At 41.1% G+C, this 25,331-nt stretch overlaps 1 protein-coding gene across 5 annotated transcripts in view; it reads left to right on the top strand.

The window, feature by feature from the left end:
- The window catches only part of HOMER1 (homer scaffold protein 1), a 74,212-nt gene that overhangs the window by 13,496 nt on the left and 35,385 nt on the right, over positions 1-25,331 (top strand). For 4 of the 5 annotated variants that reach the window (XM_081881236.1, XM_081881238.1, XM_081881235.1 and 1 more), the window contains exons 2-4: positions 15,754-15,910; positions 20,232-20,363; positions 23,578-23,670. In XM_081881236.1, coding sequence (XP_081737362.1) covers positions 20,262-20,363; positions 23,578-23,670 — 195 coding nt within the window. In that variant the 5' untranslated portion in view covers positions 15,754-15,910; positions 20,232-20,261. Of the gene's footprint in view, positions 1-15,631; positions 15,911-20,231; positions 20,364-23,577; positions 23,671-25,331 lie in introns of those variants that run through there. The other variant, XM_081881234.1, reaches the window with a different exon arrangement.

Genomic DNA, 25,331 nt, shown 5'->3' with positions numbered 1-25,331 from the left:
CTGTGAAATTTTAGAGTGGATGTTTAGTGAGTTTGATGTTAATCATTATGTGCTATTAAAGATGCCACACTCTGGCATCATAAAAGTTACTGTCTAAATGGATCTATGCAGATAGAAAATGGAAGAAGACACTGTTGAAGTAATGAAGACTACATCTGCTAACAGTGTCATGGGAGCTGTGCACCTCTCTTGCAGAGGCAATATTTGTGTGCTTCCTCCTGGGCACACCGCAGAGTTGCTTTGTGTTGCTGATGCACAACCCAGTCACATGATTCAGTTCGTAGAGCAGTTGCTTTGCACTTGAAGCTGTGTCAGTTGCCAGGTTATCTCATGTCACAGCAATCCTGATTTACGATGTACTGAGTACTTACAAACCTTCCTACATTATTCTCCTGCCTGAGAGCAGAAGCATGGAAGAGGTAGTCATAGTCTTGGAGTTGTTGAACACAGACCATGTCCTGGAATCTTCTGTTTGATAGAATACGGCACTGCCAGATTGTCAGGACTTTTGCATAGAGATGCTGTACATGAACTATATACAAATTGCTCTTGGCAGCAAGGTCATGCAGAGCCAATTCACATGATTAAACTGACATGTTGATATGTCTTGAATTCACCTTGTTGTGAATAAATTGTAATTTCTTATTGTTATTCATGTCCTACCACTTAAAGATGTCTTTTGCATGGTAACATAGATGATGAGTTGCGTACTGAATGTGCAGTAAAACAGTTGCACAATTTATTGCAAAGTACCAAATTGTATCAAACTAATTTAGTGTCCAGGTTTTGACATGTGGTCCCAAGTCAAACTGTATTATGGTTGCCATAGGGAACCTGCTCTTTCCTTTTTAAACAGTGTGGAAGATTCTTTCACATGAAAGGTCTATACTCAGTTGTTACTATCAACTTGTAGAGCTTCTTTGGGGGGGAGGGGAAGCACAATTAATATGTTCCTGCTGTAGTAGAATACTGATAGGAGACTGTTGTCTAGAATACAACACCCAGCTGACACATTGTCATTAGAAAGCATTCCAGACCCTCAGTCTCCCAGAACCCAGCAAGCCTTAAAAGTAGGAGAGCAAAGAGCTCGAAGACAGAGGGCATGTTGCAGCACCTGTAGAGGAGACGATGAGAATGATGAATGTGGAAGTGGAAGAGACAGGGAGGAGTGGCGATTCACTCGGGACAACGCCATTATCCAAGAGGCTGGGTTCTATAGCCTCTCTCTGTAAAGATTGAAATAAAATCAGAGGGTAAGAAACTTTTCCTTGTCTTTATACTTTCCTGGGCAACCAGCCGGGAGCTGCTGACAGAATCCTGACACCCTAATGGGAGCCAGCACAAGTCCAGCTAGTGTAACAGGGTTGCCCCATCACATTTCCCTGTGGCCCCGGAACAGCGCATGAGTGGGAGAAGATGGCAGATCATCTGTCATAGTTTGACATTGAATTCCTCCCTTTTCTCACTTGCATGACCAAGACTTAGCTCTGATAATGTCCTTTGGCATAGCAGAATTGTCCATTTGGAACACGTGGATATAACTCTGCTACTGTCAATGCTGGTTAAAGCCACTGTGGCATTCCCAAACTATTTGTAATGGTCATTGCTAAATATACGCAAAACCACATGTTTTTAGTGATCCTTTGGATAAGCTGCAATGGAATATGCTTGACACCAGTTTTCATATTGGTGAATTTCATTAATTTAAATTGAAATTACTGGTGTGGTGTTGTAGATGGGATGATGGATGCAAGTTGCCTGGGTTAAAGTTCTTTCTTTTAGCCTTGAGTATAGCTTGCTATCATTTACCACTCTTCTCTCTAATATTAAATATCTTGTTCAGACTTATTAGGCTAACAGTAAAGCACTTTTCGTATGCTATAAGAGCAGTGTTAGAAACTCAGATATACTGTATAGGTGCCAAATGGCTCCCTAAACCAAGGTTACACTCGCCAGAACAGAATGTCTAGTTGCTATTTTTGGACAAGATTGCTTTAAAGTCTTATATTTCAAATGATGGACTAACTGTGACTGATTATCAGTTAAACATCTGGCTAGTTCAGCTGACAACCTTGAGCTAGTTGTATAACAACCTTCGAGAATTTAAGAAAAGTCACTTGATCCAGGGACAGTCCACATATAGAATGGCCTATTCCTACCTCTTTTCTTAATGGTGATTCAGACCATTCATAATATAAAAATATTCTTCACAACTGTGAGCAGGAAAGTGGGGTGGGGTAAGTGAAGAGAAGCTACAACAATTAACTATAATATTGTCCAGTGCTCCTGCTCAGGCTGCATAGAAAAAGCATTTTGGTTCCTGAAATTCATCCTGATTGTGCAGATAAAATGTAACTGATAGAATTCTACAGGATGAGGCATTAGTCTGTGAAAACAGTCAAGATCTGAGGATCCCCAGGCAAGCACCTCCAGATAGTGGAGATGTCAGGTGCTATCCTGGTGCCCAGGCGTCTTCACTTGGTCAATAGGTGGAAATTTGAACACTATATATGAGTATATTATATAGCAAGTGGGGACTCATGAAAATTAGCAATGCTTGGTAGGGGCTAGAATGATGGATACAGGCACACACATAGGTCCTTGGAAACAGTTGGCAGGGGGTGAAAAACCCTTCCAACACATGCTCACAAAGGAACACTCTCAGACAGACACCCCAGCTTATCTTTTAATTCCATTGTAGGTGCATAATGTAAAGAGGCACTAAGGGTATTGAGTTGGAGATCCTGCTCATTACTATAGGATTAGTGATTGCCTGAGCAAGACCAGCTGGATGTCATCCCTAAAGCAATAAGTGATTGTGGTATTTTGTTTTAGGGGAAGTATACACCAGGCCCCCCAGAATGTACTTTGTCTTAGGCAAAGCCTAGCCTAGAACCTTCCCTGTGATAACTTTCTATGTTCACAGGATTCTTTTTGCATGAAGGGTGATTCAGTTAAATGAGCCAGCCCAGTCTATAGGTTTTTTTGGATCCCTCTGTGGGGAGAAAAATAGAAACCACAGAAAGGACACTGCTAAGCAGCAGGTGTTCTGCTTTTCACGGCAAGTCCCAAGACTCCTTTTCAGTTAGAAAAAAAGAAAAGAAAAAAGTGTATCTTGTAGTTTTGCTCTGACAACTCTGTCTTATTATAGGAAGTAACCTGTAGAAAACTCTGAAGCATAGAGAAGCTCACTAGGTTACTTCAGGATTGTTGCCTCTATTAGTAAACAAGTTCAAACATTAATTGTAAAATTTAAGAATTTTTTTTTTATTTAGCTTGACTACCTGATCTACTGGTACTATCTACTATATATTTAAAAATAAAAAACCCAGACTAGAATTATACATCAAATGTACATTTGCATAGTGATGCATGCAACTTGACTTCATTCAATTGTATTCTAAATCTGGTGTGTTGTCTTCTCTAAAATAATACATCCGATTCTGGAATTTCCGTGATTCCTACTAAGGAAAGGTGATTTGATTCTTGGCGAAGACGAGGGTGTACACATGGGGTTTTGCCTCTATATTGCCTTTTGAAGTTGTAGAATTTTGCCATTTAAGTTAGTCAGAGTAAGCTAAGTTTTTTAGCAAAATGTTTATAAATACAAAATATAAAGCTTTTTAAATACAAATTTTAAATAAAACTCTCATACTGAAAAGCTAGCAGATTGTAAACTACATGGATACAGTAGTCTTTTTTCCATGTAATAATGCTGAACTTGACCTTTTAAGAGCTATAATGCTAGGCACCAGTTCTTGAGAAATAAAGAGCTTCAGATAAGCACTTGAAAAATAAATCTAAAATAAATGCTGTGAAGATAACAGAAGCACTGGAGCCTCCTAAAGCTGATTATAGCAGTAGGCCTGGTAGCTCCTTAATGCTAAGCACTATCAGCTATGGAAATTTCTCTTGCACTGTTTTGTTCTGGTACAGCAAGAATGCATTTAAACCAGATGTGTGTGCCTTCTGTTTAGGAACAGAACTATAGTTTTCATTTTCCTTTTAGACACACTGAAAACCCACAGCTGTCTCTCAGCAACTGCTTGCTGGTTGACACTGAAACACATACATAGTAAAAATACAACCAGAGCTACCTGTGCCAATTCTGGTATCTTTTAAAAGCTGAAGAGATAATATGGGTTCCTCCTACCTTCAAGTTAATGAAGAATGTATTATGGAAAAATACTGAGTTTTCAAAATGGAGTCTTCCACTTCCTGATTAAAAATGGCACTAGTATTGCAAAGGACTAGAACAGAAGATTACCTAATGCCACAATAGTTTTGTCAGGGTAGCTGTGTTGAACATTACTTTACTCTAAATATGCTAAAATCAAATCTGTATGAATCTAGACTCGGTAGGTGTTCTTGTAGTTTAGAAAGGCTTGCTGAAATCAAAATTGTTTTTTTAAAAAACCTGTCACATGCACAGAATCTCAGTTCTTATTAGAAAAGAAGTGCAACTTGATTTGTTATTCCAGGTATATTATCTGTGGGGATAAAAACTTGTGCTACTAAGTGGTGGAAAAGATTGAGATTTGGATACTAAATTAAGAATCAACATCCCAGTCATAAAAGAAGACAATGGCTTGTTGAAGGAGGTTGTTTCAGTGGTTCTCTGGCTCAAAGGGAGCATCTTTGGTGGTCACTGGAGCCTGGAGGTTTCTTTCTCCCATTCCATACCAAGCCTGGAGCATCAGCACCTGGAGGCTCATAAAAGCTGGAAGCAAACAAAGAGAGGTTTGCATCAAGGTTTGCTTCTCTGTGGGAGCAGGCCCCCCTTGTTGTTTCAGAGTATGCAGAACTCCTTCCAAAGGCAGCATCCCATGGGTGTTTTGATGGGGGCATGCAGGTGTCCCTTTCCTTCACACAAGAGAGGGGAGGAAGCCTGGCTTTTTAAAATCCCAAACTGGATACATATATATAAATCTGATTTTCATGCTTTGCCCTGTCTGTTCCTATTTATTCCCTTTTATTCCTCCAATACAAAAAGAAGGCAATGTCCCTAGGCAAGCCCCTACATGTTCCAACTTCAAAATCTTATCCTAACCTTAATAGCTAGTTCTTTCATGGCAACTAATAGAAATTTCTCTCTCCTACACAAGAAAATGGTAAAGTGCTACAATAATTGTAGTTTGAAGTAGAAATATTGATGCTCTGTGTAGCATCAATTGTGGTGTGTCTGGGGGAACAGGGCTAGACAATGGAAGCTCTGGGTAGTGGACTGTCTGGGGCTAGATAGTAAAGGTGTTCTACATTCTAAATGTTTCTGTCTATATCCTGCAGAAAGCACATTCCAAACAATTGTTAAAGTTTTCTAGTCTTGATAGTGCTAAATAGCTTATTATCCTGTAAGAAAGTGATTGAGTTTAATAAAGGTTTAGTACAATTCAGAAGTCTCAGTGATCCCACTGAGACTTAATTGCTTAATTGTTTTTGTTTAAATGTGGTGATTTCAATTGCAGTTTGGTACACCTAGTATCATCTAGATGAGTATCCCTCTTTGTCTTTGTATATGTGCACTGAGAACAATTCCATATCCAAGGTTTTGGGGCATATCATTGAATTGATGGAAGAATGTGATAGTGTCTGAGGTAGAAATTGCAATTAATGCTTTTGAAGAGCAGACATTACTGAAATGATAGTGTTTACACAACTGGTTATTTCAAAGTAATACTGTAACAACAACTCCACTTTTAAACTTGCTACTGCTAACATCAGTGTATTTAACCTTTGGAGAACAATTAAGTTAACTTCAGCTAATAAGTAACACCCCTCTGCAAAGTAGTTGTGCACAGAAAGAAGTACAATAAACCCAATAAAATAAATAATGCAACAGGTTTTTACTCACTACTATCCTTAGAATTAAGTTTGTGCAGCAGACCTCTTTTCCCTACTGTCTCTGAACAATGGCAAATTAAACCTGCTGGAGAATGTGAAAAATTATTGGATTAACCTGATTCGTAAAGAATGTGTAGATGAGCTTTAAGATGCAGGTGGTGAAGTTCATTGTTCGTGCCCTTATTTTAAGCCGAAGAAGAGTGGTCTTGAGCTCTCAAAAGCTTTCAGAGTCACCATCTGGAACTGGCTCAGCAAGAGGTGCTGTAGTACCTAATGGCTCAGCAAGAGCTTTATTCCACCAAGTGACAGGCTCCTTGAGACAATCTTTCCAGCATTTATTCATTTTTGCCGGTATGTTAGAATACATACATATAAGATTTTTTAAAATCTACATTTATAACAGAAGTTACCAATTTTTGTAGTCTTGCAGGCACATCTGGAATTTTAGAGAGTACAGTGGGCATCATCCCTTTCTTTGCTTTTCTCCCCACTTTCCATAGTGTTACAGATAAAACAGGGACAGTTGGAGAGAAAGAGAGTCCACATACATATTCTTTTGATTCTCATGAATCTGCCTGATTTTACACCATGAACTTCAAAACACCATCAAATTAAAGCTTACCTTGGTAGACTACAGAGTAAAATTGTACTTCTTGTTATTGTCATCACCACAAAAACGTTGATCAAAGGCATTTATCTCAATGATACATTTTTTAAACATAGGGTGACAATAGAATCACCAGCAAATTGGAGAACACTTGTGTGGAAAAGTGGTGGCATATTTAATAGTGGCAGTTTTGAGAAAATCCTTTGTAAAAATTGAGTACCCATGCCTGCACTGGGTGTTTTTTTTTAAGAGAGGCGATTAGTGATGGGAAGAGTAGGGGAAAGAACCCATTAAAAATAATGCCATTTCAAGAGGATCCAGTTTACTGAATAAGATGTACGTGTGTTCATGTGTGTGTGTACTCTTTCTCTCGGTGGCATGCCTCTCTCTCTGCCTTGGTGGCTCCTGTTTTCCTCCCTCTCCCCAGTCTCCCAGATTACTGCCCTTTCCACACTTTTCCTCCTACCCTTGGTTGCTGCACAATCTCTCCAGCTGCTCAGGTGTTAACCTGTGCTTTGATGAGCACACAAAGCTGAATGAGGGCTGTGGGAAAGAGTGTTACTCTTACTCCTTTAGCTCTGTACTTTTTATGGTTGGGGATGTGGAAGGTAACCACTCTCCCCAACTTATGACAAAGGGAGCAGTGGCAGGGGGTGGTGCTTAGAGGCTTTGTGGGCACTATGTTGGAACCCTAGCTTTATACTGAGTCAGGGCATTGTCTACTTGAACAATATCTATAGTGTTCCTGGCAGTTATTATCTAGGGTTTGGACTAATGTCCTTCCCAGTCCTATTGCATGAGATGCTTTAACAGGAAATACCATGGATTCTGGGATCATTATATATTTAAAGTATATAGTTCTCTCTAGACCAGGGGTCAGCAACCTTTTTCAGCCATGGGCCGGTCCACCATCCCTCAGCCCGTGTGGTGGGCCGGACTATATTTTGAAAAATAATAATGAATTCCTATGCCCCACAAATAACCCAGAGATGCATTTTAAATAAAAGGACACATTCTACTCATGTAAAAACATGCTGATTCCCAGACAGTCCGTGGGCTGGATTGAGAAGGCGATTGGGCCGCATCTGGCCCACAGGCCTTACGTTGCCTACCCTTGCTCTAGACTCCTTTTTACCCCAAAGGAACCAATGTGAATTAGACTTGGTAGCTCTCAAGCTAAACATGTATCTCCTCCAGATATCTTTTGAAATCTAGTTAGCTCTGAATCTGAGTGTACATTAAACTTGCTAATTTACCTACAGCCCCTAAAGGGATGGAGATTTGTGCCTTTATATGGAAAGATTTGACAATGAAAATGTCTTCCCCACCATACATTCAGAACCAAAAGGACATTTCCCCCTGTTCCAGGTTCATACTGTGTCCTGCCCCATGTGGTGGCCTAGTTATCAAAAGAAATAGATTCATAGCTATTCCAGGGGTAACTCAAGTCACAAGCCAGTTCTGAAAAACTGGTCTCCATGAGTGGTGAAATCATCCATAGCAAATTCTAATATCAGGAACCAACTCAACAATCTCTCCTAGAGAAAGTCTGTGGCAAGTGATCCTGAGTTTATCAAGAAACAATATTCTCTGCATTTTTAGGTTCTAGTGCATCAGTAAAGCTCTGGAGATTATGAAAAGATGAAGGCAGTTCTAGCTTCCATGGCTTTCCTTATGGTATGGTATATACCAGCCTCCACCATGCTGGTGCCCTCCAGATGTTTTGAGCCCAAAACATCTGGACGTTCCCAGTATGAGGGACACTAGTATATTCTTCAAGTAAATACAATAGCTAGGCACATAAAAAAAAAGGTTTGTCATATTGGCCATAAGGAAGAACTTGAAAATCCACAGTTGGACAAAACCTATACGTATTATGACTAGTGTATCACATCCAGGATTTTGCATAGCTGACCTCATGGCTAAAATATCCAACACAATGCTTGTACCTTTTTGTTTTTCCTTGATTTCTACCCCACAACCACTGCTTTGTACAACTTCTTGTGACAATTTTTGTTTTTGTGAGAATTTGGTGCCCAACTGAATTTTAGAATACTGTAGTTAAGCAACAACTCCTAAGTTTCAGATCTCTTAACTGTATAATTTTTAATGAGGCTCCCAACTAGTGGTGTTTTTTAAACACTTTAAAATTGAGTGATTTTCTTCATAAGGGGCAGTTTAAAGCTGGCAAGATTGCCAAACACATTTCACAGAATCAGGAATAGAATATGTTTAGTGATTGGGTTGTTGACTGGAGTGCTAATCTAAGCAAGGTCTCAACATATATTTTAATCAACTAAAATTCTTTAAGGACTGGTAGCAGAATTGTTTTTCCCATTTAAATTTGAGTGGGTACTGTATTGGTGTGAAATGCATAGCAGAGTGCAGCTGTAAATGAATTTAGGCCTTTTGATTGGCTTTAAGGTTGACTTGCCAATTGAATATACCTTATATTTGTTGCTAGTCTTCCTTTAAATATCACTATCAAATGTTGCTTTTAAAACTGTCATGTCAGATGTCCTTGGTACATTCCATATAAGATAGCATGTTATACACGCACACCATAAGAGGAGAAAACGAGTGCATGATACAGATGCCTGGGTCACAATGACCTTAACTGAGAAGCATATTGTCTACTGTTTTGTTTAGCCTGTTATCTAAGGTGGATTTTTTGTGGGCATTACTTTACATTGCTTGGCTTGAGATGAAATTTTATAGGCATGGCGAAGTCTAGTAGGCTGTGACATATTTGCAATGTGTTTACACTACCAAGCACATGTAGCAGCTGCTTCCATCTGTGTTCGCCACACAATTTCCCCACTCATTTTAAAACGGTTTGCTAAAATACCCCGTGGCTTAATATTTTGTAGGGAGCAGAACTTGCTAAAGAAGCAACAGCACAGCTTTCCTTGTTTTCAGTGCTGAAAATATGTGTGACATAAAAATGGCTACCCCTCGGTGGGTATTTTGGCTGCAGGGTGCCCATCTTTTTCCTAGTTTCTCAATGAGAACAACAGCTTACACATATCATTGAATTCGGTATATTCCAGTAGTTAGTCTTGCTTCTCCTCCCATGTTTCAGGTGGACTGCTTGGCCTTTAAAAGAGAGGTGCATTTTGATTGACTGTAGTGAGGACTCTTCCAGGTTGGTTCAGCTGCTTTAAATATTTATGCTTGTCTTCTTCACCCTAACTTTTTCACTAGGTTTTTCCCTTTGTGCCTTCTCTGCTGATGAAGCATTATAATGCATTGCATTTTTTAAAAAAAGCCTACTCATTTTATCCACTGTGAAAGAAGAGCAGTATAAACGTAAGCCACAATATTGCCATCTTTGTCACCCAGCTACTAGACTTGGATAGAGTGTAGCTTCATGAATAGACTTTTCTACCCTCCCCACTTCTTTGAGCAGTGAGAAAGGAAAGAACACTGGGAACTTACGGAGTTTCTGTAACGCTGGCTTAATTTACAATTACACAAATAGTGTGTGAGAATAAACAACAGGCACACCTGCAAGGCAGCAAATCACATCCCCACATCAGAATCCCCAGAAAGAGATCCTGAGGCACATGTGCCATCCACTACTTTCTTGCTTTCTCTGCTTCCACCTGTTTCCAAATTGCTAGAAATGCTATTTCTCCAAATATGCACCCCCACTTTATGCACACACATGCATGTGCACATAAGCAGGGATGCTCAAAGTGTTCAGTGCAGAGTTCTGTTCAAATTCCACCCATCTGCCATGGTGTGCATGTTACAAATCAGGGAGTGGATAGTTTAAATTAGGGGTCAGCAAGGTTTATCTTGCCTGGGCCAGATCGGTCCTGCATAGAGCCCTCCATGGGCTGGATCATGTGTGCGAGTGCATGCACCCGTGTGCCCGCATTTTCTGTGTCTGCACATGCGCGCCCGCGATTTTCAGTGTCTGCGTCTGCGCAGACGTGATTTTTGGAGTCTGCGGAAGTGAGTCCTGCTCCGCGCTGGTTTAGCACAGTGCATGTGCAGGCAGCTCAGTTTGGGGGCAGCTTGTGGGCCTGTCAAAAGACTTCCGCGGAGTGCTTCTGGCCCATGGGCCTTAGGTTGCTGACCCCTGGTTTAAATACATATTTACAGTGGTACCTCGGATTACATAGGCTTCAGGTTACAGACTCCGCTAACCCAGAAATACTACCTCGGGTTAAGAACTTTGCTTCAGGATGAGAACAGAAATCGTGCAGCGGCAGCGCAGTGGCAGCAGGAGGCCCCATTAGCTAAAGTGGTGCTACAGGTTTAGAACAGTTTCAGGTTAAGAACAGACCTCCAGAATGAATTAAGTACTTAACCCGAGGTACTTCTGTATAGTATTACAAGGTGGTCCAAGACCTGCTTTTAAAAAATCCCCATCTTCTCCCTCACACCCCTGCCCTGCCCAGTATGGTTGCTCTAGGAGAGGGTTAAGGAGTAAACCCTACACAAATCCAGAGTGGAGTCCCTAAGACAGTTGGATGGAATCTTGTATGCCTCCTTCTGGCAACTCCTGCAGCCAAGCTGGTGCCTAATGTATTGCTCTACTTCCCTTTGGACCACATCAGCAGAATGAACAGGGGTTGTTATCATCTAGGCAACCCTGGACCTCCATATACGCTGCCCAGAGAGGTCACTTCTGTGTAGCTAACATAGCAAAAACTATGGGAGGCAGTTACGTGTTACCGGTCTCTGCAGGCACAGGAGGTGCTGTGATTCTCCAGCGGTTTGCCTTCACCCCCAGAGGCACACTCCATTGTCTCTTGATACATGTGGATGTCAACAACCAATGGCATATTTAAATATGCGTTTCTGCATGGACTTTGAATAAAATCAGTTTAATGCAGAAGTAGGATGGCACAGACTGAGGAATGATCACATACAGAAGTGACATGAACCAGAAATAGACACATCTGTCCACCCCTACAGATACACTGTAACAGAAGAGTGAGTGGAAGAATGACTGAAAGCCATGGAGCGTGATGGAATGCTGGGTGGAGTCAGAGTGACTGACAGGTGGAGGGTGTCTGAGAATTACAGTTGAAGTGGAGTTGTGAGAAAGTGTATGAAAGCAGAGGTAAAAAGTAAGGATAGCCATAAAGAGGAAAATTGGTAATTTTAGATTAGGCTATGCCAGTAAATATACAGTGTTCTTCTGTACTATCTATGGTAACTCAATAGGTTGTGGTGGCAGGTATTGTGAGGGTCTTAAAGGGAAGTTAGTGAACTAGATGTTTGAACTAATTACTTCCAGGGACCTGAGCCTTGTCACACACACCTTTTGCTGGAGATGGTGTGATAGGTCACCTCCCCCAAATTCTGACTTTCCCTTTGCCAAACAAGAGAGGTCTCAATATAAAGAAACAATGAACTCCCATAAAAAAGCACCAACCAATCATTAAGGACTATTAACCAGTGATCTACTAACAAAAAAGAATTATTAGGTCAGTGATAGTGGTGCTTGCTAATTGCTTCTCACCCTATCCTTAAATGGTGGGAGGAATTCACTCAAATACCATTTTTTTGTATCAGGCTTTTAAGTATTTTAAAGAGTTATTTCTTACCTTAATGTTCAAGGCTGAGCATTTTAAGAAAATGATTCCAAGTTCCAAAAGTGACTTTACTAGAATTAAAATTAATTAAATGAATTAATTTACTTGATGACTCTTGGGGTTCCTTTCGATTCTGTGCTTTTCTCACTACTGTTTAAGTCAGGGGTAGACAACAAGCGGCCCATGGGGGTCATTTAACCGGCCCACGAGTCGCCCCCAAACCGAGCTGCCCACTCGACGAGTCCTCGTGCACTGCGCTAAACTGGCACAGCATGTTGCGGGGACTCGCTTCCATGGTGCTGGGAATTGCATCTGTGCATGCGCAGATGCTGGAAATCGCAGGGGGGGCATGCGCAATCCAGCCCATGGAAGGATCTCTACTGGAGTGAACCGGCCCAGGCGAGGTAAACCTTGCCGACCCCTGGTTTAAGTCTTTTCTGTGCCCTTATTTCCTCTGCCTCCTAAACCTTTTCCATCCTGTTTCTCCTTAATTATAGATAGTGTCATCAATGTACATAGCACCATCCATCTTAAGGAGAAGTTACCCAAAGTGAACACAATAATCCAGCTTTATCTTTACTAATGCCAAATAGTGTGGAAGTATTTGAGGCTTCTCTTAGTATAACCCTAGATAGCACTCTGGCTCCTTCAGTGCAAATGGAAATGGGAAAAATCAGCCCAACCAGCCACCCACTCTGGGTTGGCAATAATCCTATTAGGAGAACAGGAGATGAGACTAGATGGTGCCTGCTGGCTGGCTGGTTGTGTTGGCGTTTTTTCTTTATAATTTTTCTTTAAAATATGTCTGTTCAGTTACATCACAGTTGTATTTCAAAAATGGAAACTACACAAGCAGAAAAAGCTACAAGGAGGCTCAAAGGATCTTTGGCATGGTTTACTGCTTAAAGGTAAAGGTAAAGGGACCCCTGACCGTTAGGTCCAGTTGCGGACGACTCTGGGGTTGTGGCGCTCATCTCGCTTTACTGGCCAAGGGAGCCGGCGTACAGCTTCCGGGTCATGTGGCCAGCATGACTAAGCCACTTCTGGCGAACCAGAGCAGCGCATGGAAACGCCGTTTACCTTCCCGCCGGAGCGGTACCTATTTATCTACTTGCACTTTGACGTGCTTTCGAACTGCTAGGTTGGCAGGAGCTGGGATCGAACAACGGGAGCTCACCCCATTGCGGGGATTCTAACCACTGATCTTCTGATCGGCAAGCCCTAGGCTCTGTGGTTTAACCCACAGCGCCACCCGTGTCCCAGTTTACTGCTTACTACTGGCGTGCCTGGAGTGCCTGGCTTGCTCTGGTCCATGAGGTCACGAAGAGTCTGACACGACTAAACGACTAAACAACAACAGTGGTCAAAAAAACTACTTCATTTTTCATCTCTCCAAAGTCAGTCCAAATGAGATGTTGGTATGAAACTGGGGCTGTAGCTAGGGTGGGAAATGAGGCTTAATAGAGCATCTGAACATTGATGGGACCCGCTCCTTAGGGGGAAAAAGGGGTGGAGGCAAAGTGCCTCAGCCCCCAGGAGCTGGCATTTACACTGCAGAACTTGCATGCAACTCTTGTGGGACTCCTTCCATGGCAGTGGTGTGTGGTCAGTGGACCAAGGGGACAAAGCTAGTCCCTTAAATGTTTCCCTGGTGTCTCCTTCCCAGAGCCCAGAAAGCTTCAGCCTGGCTTAGGGAAAGAGGTGCAGTGCTCACAGGCATGACATCACAGTGTCCCGTCCCCCCCCCATCACCCTTGGAAGCTGTCACCTTTGGCCCTAACTCTTTCCTAAGAAAAAATTCAATGCACACCACTGTTCTGTGGAGAGGCTCACCTAGTACATACTCGGCTATTTTTTTACTCTGGCTCCTTCTGGCAAAAACCTTTCTATTTTATCAGGCCTGTTAAGGATGTTAGATTTGAGCCTGCCATTTTTAATTAGAATTTTGATTTTTATGCAAATAGTATTTTCTGTTCTTAGTAGTGAAGGGTACATATACATTTTGTAACTAAATAAAAATACCTTGGGTAGGATGAAGGGGAAGAAAGGTTCCCTCTGGTATTGCTAATATTTGGAGACAGTGATTGAAGAATGCAGAAAGCCCCTGCCAAGAAACCTGGTTTTTACTTTTGCTTTGTGTGTACAAGCATGTTTCAGGGTGGTAAATGTTAAGCCTTGTTGCGGCAGCTGTTGTAGCAGCTCTCAGTGGTTAGGATATTGTTGCGAAATATTAAAATAACTTTGTTATGAAGTGTAGAAGGAAGTGAACTGTGAAAATATGATATAACAGGAGTCAGATGGCATTTACCTGAGAGTTACCTCTAATGTGTGAAGATATACAATGTGAAGTAGCTGAACTAGTAAATAAATTATGCCACATCACTAAAATAAGAGGCTATAAGAAGATAGCCAATGTAATACCAGCTTTTTAAAAAAGAATGAGACAGGATCCAGAAAATTGCAGACCTATCAGTCACTACTTCTCCCCTACATAATTAGAGAATGGTGCTAAAGTCTTCAGATTGTTAATTACAATTGCAGTTCAGTAGTAGAACACTGAAGAGTAGCTACTAGATAACATCAGCAATGCTAGACAGTCCATATGGAAAAAAACCTTTCCATCTTTTAAACTTTAGAAATGTAAAGGATTGAACCTGGAAGAAAAAAAAACTGGTAGCATTAATACTCTAGTTTAGATCTTTTAAATGTACAAAGTTACATAAGTCATTTATTTACACACAATCCTATGAAGTTGGCTGGTGGACATTCTGCACTTGTCTTAGGCTATCCAATGAGTTTTGTGACTTAGAGATTTGATCTAAGGGATTAAATCACATATAGGGCACTTTATTTGATATTTCATTGATTAACTATTCAATACTATAAACAATTCTCTGCTATCACTTTCAAATTGCTCCTGTTGTGCAGATTCTCCTCAAGTGCAAGCAACAAGCCCCTAGCCTTGACTAACTTTGATGTCCAAACTAGCGCATTGTTTCTGTCCAAACAAGCCAGGTTTGGGAAGCCAAGGACAAACCTTAGCTTAGCATCATGACTTGTTTGGAGAGAAGCAAACCATTTTGTACAGAGTGCTAGATTCCTGATCACAGCGACACGATTATTGAATTAATGAATTCATTGGTGTTAATGGACAGCTCAGATTCTGTACTTTTTTTTCTAGGCAGACATAAGCAGATATTTCATACATGCCTCAACAGCCATAATATTAGATTGTGAGATAAAGGCTAAAAGAGGCAGTAGTTGTGATCTACCATGTGAAGCATTTGACAGGAAAGCAACAAATATTTTTCAGTAAGTCATAGCTCATAATATCTAGGGCTTCTAGGCTTTTAAGAAAAGGATGAGAAAAGTCCTCTCACTAGGTTTCGCTCAATGGAAGAAAATCACACTTCTTTTATTGACAGTTAGTGTTAAAGAGGTTGACAGATGGAGAATGAGGGAGGGGGAGGTGGTGTATCAGTAGTGCCTCTATATTTAGATATGCCTCCTTTATCTGACTGTACAGCTGGCCACTCAATTTATTTTAAAGGACTTGTGCTTCCCTTTCCTGTGAGTACTTTTCATGTGCTTCACAGATATATCCTACTCCATGCACGCAAGCCTGTGGGGGCCAAGTACATTACTCATGCAAAGTGAAGTTCATAGGGGCCAATGGATGGAATATCCAAATGACTTGTGTACAACCATATTGCGTCCAAATCAGATTCATCACTTTTACTTTCTGCCCTTCAGGGAGCAACCCATCTACAGCACCCGAGCTCATGTCTTCCAGATTGACCCTAACACGAAGAAGAACTGGGTTCCCACCAGCAAGCATGCTGTTACTGTGTCCTACTTCTATGACAGCACAAGAAATGTCTATAGGATAATCAGCTTGGATGGCTCAAAGGTAAGCTATCTGACAGTTTAAACTCAGGTAAACTTTTACATTTAATCTGTGTGTCCACCCCCCACCCCCCTTTTTAACGTTACTGAAAAGTGATGCAAAATGAGAACACCAGTCTTGGAACTTAACATACAATATAATTCTTTATTAATGTTTGAAGTTTGTCGAGAAACCTGTTTGGGGACTTCTTGTTTCCTCTGACTTCTCTGTCTCTCAATTCACTGTAAAGGAGGAAGAAGGCTATAAAGCATTCTGCTTGGAGTATATATCTTTAGTCCTAAGTAATATGGCAGATATTATGTTGAGTAGTTTTATTTTTTTATTAATATTAATGTAGAAATCCATTTTCCACCAGAAAATCTAGTCTTATTCTCCCTGTGTGCCAGAATGTCAAAACGTCTGTACTAAACATAACACTGCATATTGAGGAATGTTCTAATGTTTCATTTAATCAATCTGTTCAACAGTTGATCCATTTACTAAAATTTGATTGCTACCCAATGGTCAGAGGTCCCTTTACCTTTACCTTTACCTTTTACCCTGGGCTCCATTGGGAGAAACGGCAGAATATATGTTAAATAGGTAGGTAGGTAGGTAGGTAGATAGATAGATAGATAGATAGATAGATAGATAGATAGATATGCTGATAATATTGAATGTGAAGATTTCAAGTCTAAATTACTATTTGGAAATCAACAGCTTGATTATTCCAACTGGCATTTTCTCTCCCTCTGAATCTTCTTAAAATCCTGACATGGTTCAAATATATTTTATCTTAGGTAAATTGGTTCATCAATGTGTTTAGATTACATTATCCAAAACTCATCCTTCCTGACTAGAGTTAAAAAAAATAAAACCTTCAAGGAAAAGGCCAACTTCCTGCATACTTGTGCAGAAAATACAGATTATGTCACCCAAGTTCATGGTGTAACATAAGCAAAAGAAAAATGGAGGTCCCTGCCTCAAAGGAGTTCACAATCTAAATTTTGATAGCAGGAGAGACAATAGAATACTATTAAAACATCTGCATTGTTTGCTCTGTGGTGGAAAAAGTTTTTTTCTTTTAAAAAAATGGCATTTTGCTAATTGTCCTATAATTGTTGAGGCTGGGGTGCCTAAAGATGTGCTGATTTCATGATCAGCCACTTAGAAACTCCAGCTGCCTGGCCTCCAGTATTATGAGCAGTTTGTATTCTTGGAGTAAATCAGTCTGCTAATTCATTAAGAAAACTAGTTGATGTCAATAGGCAAAGCAGATATGGATGCTGTATGATTTATTTCAAACAATAAAAGACCATGTAATTTTTCTATTGTATCCTGTTGGTTAAGGCACAAAGTAAACTTCTGATAATATTTCCACTGCCATTCAGTTTCATTCATGCTGTAGTGAACTCTTGCAGACATCAGAATAAACATGCAGTGTTTCATGTAAGGATTCAGTTTGCACAATTATCTAGCACCACCAACTGGATGATTTAAATGTAGAAAGCTAAAATATTCCTTCATTTTTCGACAACTATATGGTACCAACTCCTCATCTGGATGAAAGGCAGCTGCCGTCAATGCAAAAAATATGAACCTTTGACCTAGGCATTTTAATTAGGATTTCATTGGCTTCAGCGTCATTTGTATCTTTTGAAAACCTATTCCTTGGAATGAGCCGCAATTTAAAGTTACTGAGGTTTGAATGAGTATTCCTTTCTCCACTTTTGCTGAGTGGCAGATTTCAAGCTGCTGTGGTAAGTCTCGATTTCTAATCCCAGGGAAGATGACCTTTGGATTCAGGAACTGATCTGACTACAGGTGTCAAACTTCCCATGGCCCTGATCTAAATTCAGAGCTAATTATTGCTTTAAAATGAACCTTCTCCAGTTTCTGAGCAGTAGTTTACTAGAACAAAGTGCATAGATAGCATATTTTTTGAAAAACCTGAAAAACACAGAATAGAGTTTATGGCACCTACTTGCTAACTAGGTTTCGTTAACCTAGACTTCTGAAATAAATTAAATGTGGAGTATTATTGCTATCTTGTTCTTCACTTTTGCGCAACAGTTTGATCCAAAGAGTCACATACAAGAGCACATTACAGAACTACATGTGATGCATAAGATCTGTGGATCGAATCACTCAACATTTCAAACAATTGTAGGAGAGCTCAAAGTTGAAGATGTGGGACTATTTAACTCTATCCTGATCTTACTACCCAAAGCTGCTATTAGCCCAGCGGAGGGTGAAGGTGCTGCAACTTTTTCTTCCTTTGGGCCTAGCGGCTGCTATGTGATGAGACAGTTTAAGTGACCCTCACTCAGTCTCACAAGCTTTGATCCAATTTGGAGTTTTCCTGTGGTTGCTTTAAATTGTAAGGAAAACTGTGTTTTGGAAAACTGAATTACAGATTTTCTGTGGAATGTACAGTTTCACTCCTCTATACAGTGGTACCTCAGGTTACATATGCTTCAGGTTACAGACTCCGCTAACCCAGAAATATTACCTCAGGTTAAGAACTTTGCTTTAGGATGAGAACAGAAATTGTGTAGTGGCGGCGCGGCTGCAGCAGGAGGCCCCATTAGCTAAAGTGGTTAAAAACAGTTTCAGGTTAAGAACGGATCTCCGGAATGAATTAAGTACTTAACCCGAGGTACCACTGTATAGCCATTTTTAAAACTAATGCAGCATGTTTCAAAGCCCCTCTTAACAATGCCTTTTTGGTGCATACCGGCAGAAGAAACAAACCTTTCAATACAAACTCCTCCCTTTCTACACACAGTTGCACATGGTGCTTTGATGTTACAGCAATTGTTGAAGGGAAGCACAACATTCCTGATTGCCTGTTCAGTCTCTTAAAACAATGATAATCCCAGTAAGCTTTTTCAGGAAGGCTGCTAATAGCAAACCTCGCCATGTGAATTAAGCAATAACATGCTCTCTGAATCTTATCTGATGACTGTTTCTGCCACCTCAGCAGGTTTTTTTTTTTTAAAGGCTATAATCTTGTGCCCAATTAACTGGGAGCAAGCCTTGTTGAATTTAATGGAAATTACTTCTGAGTAGACATGAACACGATTGTGCTGCACCAGATGTGTTTCTGCCAATCCTGTGCTAGCTTCCTAATTTTAAGGAGGTGCTATCTGTCACACCTGATGGGTTTGTAATTCTATGACTTCAATATCTCCAACATTTTTAGTGTAGTGATGCTGTCATACAACAGGCTAATAGAGAGTGACCTTCATTTGAACCTTTGTACTAAGACTCTTTTTTTTTTTCCAAATACATTTTTATTAAGGTTATACACATAACAAACATACAACCAAATACAAAAGAAAAATGTACTAAGACTCTTTCAAGAGGATTGGTCTCAACCATCCATAAAAGCCTTAATCACGATTTTTAAGGGTGACACAATGGCTTACTCATTAGTGCACTTTCTAAAAGCTGTACTTGGAATTGATTGCAGTCTTCATTGTAAATAAAAAGAGTGCACTTGATTGTGCCTTTCTAAATTTTTAACATTTTCCATTTTCTAGTTTTCTGAATGCCATCTGGATATAAACATTTACCTGCTTCAGAGGTACAGGCTTTGATTTTTCCAAAGTCTCTGGCTATTTAGGGACTTGTAAGGGAATAGAGCGATGTGTCCACTGCAGATCTAGTTGCTTCCAAGTCTAACTAGCAATAACCTGGAGTAAGGCTAGAGACCTGTCAGCAAATAACTGTAATGAGAAAAGGTTCCTAAGAGAATATCCCCAGGATAGCGAGTTCAGGGGAGTTTGGGTAGAAAAAAAGGTAGCTTGCTCTGCCTCTTTCAGTTGCTGCTGTTAGCCTATCTCTGAAAAAACTCCTCTGGGGAATGGTTGTATAGCTTTTCACCCCCCACCTTTATCTCTGTTAATCCTATGGGGGGAAAGATTCTGTCATTATTACACCCATTTAACAAAGGGGTGGGCAGGGCTGTTGCTGAAGGTGTCCCTGTTTTCTAATTAAATTTTAATTAAAGGCTAGGATAACAACAGAAAAAGCGCAGCATGCAAGGCAAAAAACCCGCGGGTGAGCACAGCTCTCTCCAGTTTTCCAAAAGTGGGTCTAGCATCATTCTCAAATTTTGAGTCTTCCATTCTGCCCTCTTTACAATTACTCTGAGAGCAAGCAGGAACTGGACTCCATAGCTGGATCTACACTGATATGTTCATCACTAACAAAATTCCACCTTCTCCCTCTTCAGGTTGCTGTTCATCATGCGAAGCTGACTCCTGGCCCATGACGTTAAGGGAAGCTTTATGAGTATATTACTTTGTCATTTCATAACTTCTTCTTTTCTTTTTTGCAGGCAATAATAAACAGCACCATCACTCCCAACATGACATTCACTAAAACATCACAGAAGTTTGGTCAGTGGGCAGATAGCAGAGCAAATACTGTTTATGGCTTGGGATTTTCCTCTGAACACCATCTCTCAAAAGTAAGTAAAAGGCAAGGTAATATCTCAACATGGTCTTGAAGTGTTGGCTAGTGTGTGTCTGCAAAGATGCCTCCCTACCCCTGCCCTGGAGGAAGACTCATCAAGGAAACCATAAGTTGCCACTATATTCCTCCAATTCATAACAGCAAAAGCAAAATAATTGCAGGGAAGAATAATGCCATATAAACATTTATTCTCAAATTTATTCTTTTGCTCTTTTAATATTTTACTATGCCAAAAGCTGAAATAGATTTTTTTTAGCCTATAAAAAGTTACTAAAACTACTAAAGCCATCAATCATGAATTTGCAGAACCCTTGATACCAAAACTAAGCCTGGGCTTCTTGTTAGGCAGAGTGAGGCAGCTGCCTTAGGTAGCAAGTGCTGGGTGGTGCAGGAAGTAGCAGCAAGACATTGGAGCTGCACGGGCCTGCCCTGAAGCCCATAAATGAGCTTGCTGCCCTCATGGGCAGTGGAAGATGCTTGACCCATCACTGGAGTCAAACCAAGATACAACTGCCATTCTGCTTAGTTTCTTTACATGGAATGGGGTGAGTGCCATCATGTTGTTTGCCAAATGACCAAAACCCACTCAACATTCAAAGTCCTTAAACTTTGTTCAGGATTGGACTTGGCAGCACTTCTCCGTGTGCATTACCTGTTTTGGGTTGAGAGTGCTCTCATCCAGTCTTACAGTTATATAACCTGATGGAGAAGGTGAACCTTATGTGTTGGGTTGGAGTCAGTACAAGTTACATTGGCCAATGAGTGGTTTCCTTGAATTGACCAAACCAGCGGCACTGAGGACCATAATTCATGATTTCTGCTTTGGTTGGCTTGCTTTCATTTTATGATGGTGAGGCATGAAGCAAAGACCCAAGCTGGAGAAGAGGCAAATAGTGAGCTACATGGTCAGAGCACTGATATTGTCTTCCTCAGCTCTCCATATAATCTTGTTCAATGGGTTTATATTCACTTTTAAAGTGGTATGGGATCTCAAATGGAGGACACCCTCTTAAAACCGTATTTGACTATTCTAGTGAACATTTGCCCAGTCCCACAGTTCACACTCCCCCTTCCAGCTGAGAACCTACAGTGGCCATGGTAACAGAGCTGTCTTTGGTGCAAGAGAGATTTGGCAGTATAAGTCAGGGTTTAACCCGAATAGTGCTATGGTGTAGCTTGAGCTCTAGGAATACAGGGAGCTGCATTTATACTAGATCATATTGTTTGCCATCTAGCTCAATATAGTCTGCTCTGACTGTCTGTGACTTCCAGGGCCTCAAGCATAGGCCTTTCTCATCTCCCGTTACCTGACCATTTCAACTAAAGATGCCAAGGGATTGTATCCAAGACCTTCTAGATGCAAAGCATGTTCCCTACTAAGCTATGATCTATCCATAGAGCTATTAGTTTATGTGTGGGGAAAGTAGGTTTTTGAGAGTATCCTGTATATGGAGCAGAGTATTTGAACAGATGTAGCCCAGGGAACATTGACTTCTTGCACATTCTTTTGAATTGTTACAGCATGCAGCTGTTCTACAGAGAAGTATGTAGTGGGGTACATGTGGTTTTGTGCACGGTATCTGAAGAAAGCATTGAATTTGGAAATGGTTGTGCTGCCTACTTGTCAGAATTGCTGAAACAGATAGTTCTGTGGAACCAGACAGGTGCTTGAGTAGTGAAAATTAAACAAATGTAAAAGCAAGTGTAAGCCAGTTAGATTGGGAACAAAAATGGCTTCTTGGCAAATTACAAAAGGATTATTTTTCAAATATAGATGCCTGCACACATGTGGGAACAATTCTTGGTGATAAAATGGTCAAGTAAACCAGAGGTTTATATGCAACAAGGAATTAAAGAAAATAAGGGAAAGCTTGTCATCTTTCCTCTCAAATTTCTCCACTGGCCCTTGGGAATCTGTCCTCCTATATGCTCCCCAGCTCAGAGTGTGACTTACGTATGAGAACCAATGTCAATAATAATAATTTATTATTTATACCCCGCCCATCTGGCTGGGTTTCCCCAGCCACTCTGCAGGTAGAGACATCAGCAAGTGTAACAGAGGAACATATGCCAGACCCTGTACACTAGGAGAATTCTTCTCTGATTTACTATTCATAATGTCTGAATTCAAAGTTTCTCATCCACTGATAGAGAGAGCCTTTCTCCAGTGGAGGAGAGGAGCCTTTGGCTCCTACCTAAAGAACTGATGATTCATATCATCTGAAGTAAAATGCCATTTAAAATTGATTACTTACACAGGATTAGAAAAAACCCACAGAGCCTCTTGCTGGGGGAAAAAAAGGCTAGCAAGCTGTATTCTGAAAATTAATGGTGACTAGTACTGTGGAAAAATATAGTAGGATCAGAACAGCAACAGTTTCCTTATCAATCTCTAGGCAGGAATATTCAGCCATGGCAATTTCAGCAGTCCTTGCTTTACTTCAGTAGAAACCCAGCCAGTCAGTGGGTAAAGGAGCAAGAGCATTCAAGTACAGTGGTGTCCCGCAAGACGAATGCCTCGCAAGACGAAAAACTCGCTAGACGAAAGAGTTTTCCGTTTTTTGAGGTGCTTCGCAAGACGAATTTTCCTATGGGCTTGCTTCGCAAGATGAAACGTCTTGCAAGTTCTTTTTCTTAAAGCCGCTAAGCCGTTAATAGCCGCTAAGCCGTTAATAGCCGCTAAGCCGGTAAGCCGCTAATAGCCGCTAAGCCACTAAGCCGCTAATAGCCGTGCTTCGCAAGACGAAAAAACCGCAAGACGAAGAGACTTGCGGAACGGATTAATTTCGTCTTGCAAGGCACCACTGTATACCTAAAGGTCCTCTTCCCTGATACTGCAGGCTCTAAATGGTTAACTGTTATACCAAACGTTTCGCCGCATAACTGACTTTTGGCTACAGGCTAGATGACAGTTTTTGAAAGGATATGGGTTTGGACATTTTTGAGAGGTAGCAACCTGGCTTAGCAATCTGAATAGCTGTTCCACATTGTATTTTTGCAGATAGAACGACAAACAGAAGACAGATTCTTTGTGACCACCACCACTAGAACATGATATTTCAAGAACGGTCTCTTCAGATTCTCTATAAACCCCTGTTGATTATTGGAGAGCAAATGTTTTTCTCTAACCTGATTTATTATATAGAGTATGTTCTGCTTAGCAAAGCTATGCTATATGCAGTGTATAATTATATAATCTTTGCCTTTAGTTTGCAGAAAAATTTCAGGAATTTAAAGAAGCTGCACGACTAGCTAAGGAAAAATCCCAAGAAAAGATGGAATTAACAAGTACACCCTCACAGGTGCGTTTGTTCTGGTCTCTGTTCAGATTGGATTCTGAATGCTACTAAGTTCTTTGCAGATGGGCTTCATTCATCCATTTTACTTTGCAGTTTGGGAAACACAAGTACTTAGTTGCATGCAAACTGTTTCACAGTCCTGTACCTGGTTTGACAATAGTTACTGGTATGTAAAATAATGCTCTGTAATAGATTCTGTGGGGCTTCTGTGGGAGTGTGTATGCAGCCCAAGTAGCAGTAATTTATATGGTCTTAAGGTTGGGATAGCACCAACACTGGGTGAGCGGCAGAGCGAGCTTGCATACAGCCCTTCAGTATTGCAAGTTCAGCCCACTTTTGGTTCTGGCTTCACTCATCATAGAAGACATGTGCATGCACTGTTTTTCCCCCATGGGTCAATCGGTGACCCTTTGTAAGAAGATGATTTCATGTCCCTGTTAACCTAATTGCAAATACCTAAGCTTGGGTTTTAACTTTCATGCTGCACCAAAAGAGACCTGCAGCAAAATGCTGCTATGCATCATTGCCTCTAGCAGGAGTACTCCTATTCAGGATTCAGATAGCGACTTTTCTAGAATACAGTACTGTAAGAAACTGTAGGGACCAGGGGAAGGACAGCAGGATTATTTCCTAGACTGGCAACTGGCTGCAGTGTGCAGTTGCATTCTTATCTCCAATCTAGGGCAACTGAGGAGCTAGGGAGGAGGGCAGAGAGGATTTTGGGCAGTGAGGATAATAGAGGAGGGTAAATCTAAGCAAAGAGGATGTGGGTGGCGCTGTGGGTTAAACCACAGAGCCTAGGACTTGCCGATCAGAAGGTCGGCGGTTCGAATCCCCGCAACGGGGTGAGCTCCCGTTGCTCAATCCCTGCTCCTGCCAACCTAGCAGTTCGAAAGCACGTCAGAGTGCAAGTAGATAAATAGGTACCGCTCTGGCAGGAAGGTAAATGGCATTTCCGTGCGCTGCTCTGGTTCGCCAGAAGCGGCTTAGTCACGCAAGTAGATAAATAGGTACCGCTCTGGCAGGAAGGTAAATGGCGTTTCCGTGCGCTGCTCTGGTTCGCCAGAAGCGGCTTAGTCACGCTGGCCACATGACCCGGAAGCTGTATGCCGGCTCCCTTAGCCAATAAAGCGAGATGAGCACTGCAACCCCAGAGTCGGTCACGACTGGACCTAATGGTCAGGGGTCCTTTTAAATCTAAGCAAAGTGGGTGGGTGGGGATGTTGAGGAAAGGTGTGCTGTGGAAGCTGGAAAAAGAAAAGGCAACTTAAGGGTTCCTGGTCTCAAATTGTTATTTCTTGCCCTTGATAGCTATTTCTTTCCCCAAAAAGCTTGCCAGGGTTAGAGGGCAGGGAATCCTGAGAGAAGCATGGTGGCACAGGGACGCCTGCAAGGAAGACTGGGGACTTAATCCTATCTGCCTAGGCTGTGCATGGCTGCCAAGCAAAAGCAAGGAAGTACTAAAGATACTATGTCCTTGCTTTGTCTCACACAACAGCTAGTGGCTGTTTCTCACTTTGCTTTTGAGCATATTTCTCAAAAAATGACTGCTTTCAATTGAACTCTGTCTCAGTTTTTCCAGTCCACATTAGTGGCAGTTATTGATGGAATGTAGCTCCCTGTTTGTTGTTGTTTACTCCCCTCAGTTAGTACCTGCCTACCTT

This window comes from Podarcis erhardii (genome assembly GCF_964252035.2).
Source record: "Podarcis erhardii genome assembly, chromosome: 11".
In the NCBI taxonomy this organism is placed as follows: Eukaryota; Metazoa; Chordata; class Lepidosauria; order Squamata; family Lacertidae; genus Podarcis; species Podarcis erhardii.
The sequence above is the reverse complement of the archived record's forward strand: the minus strand, read 5'-3'. Positions and strand labels throughout refer to the sequence as shown.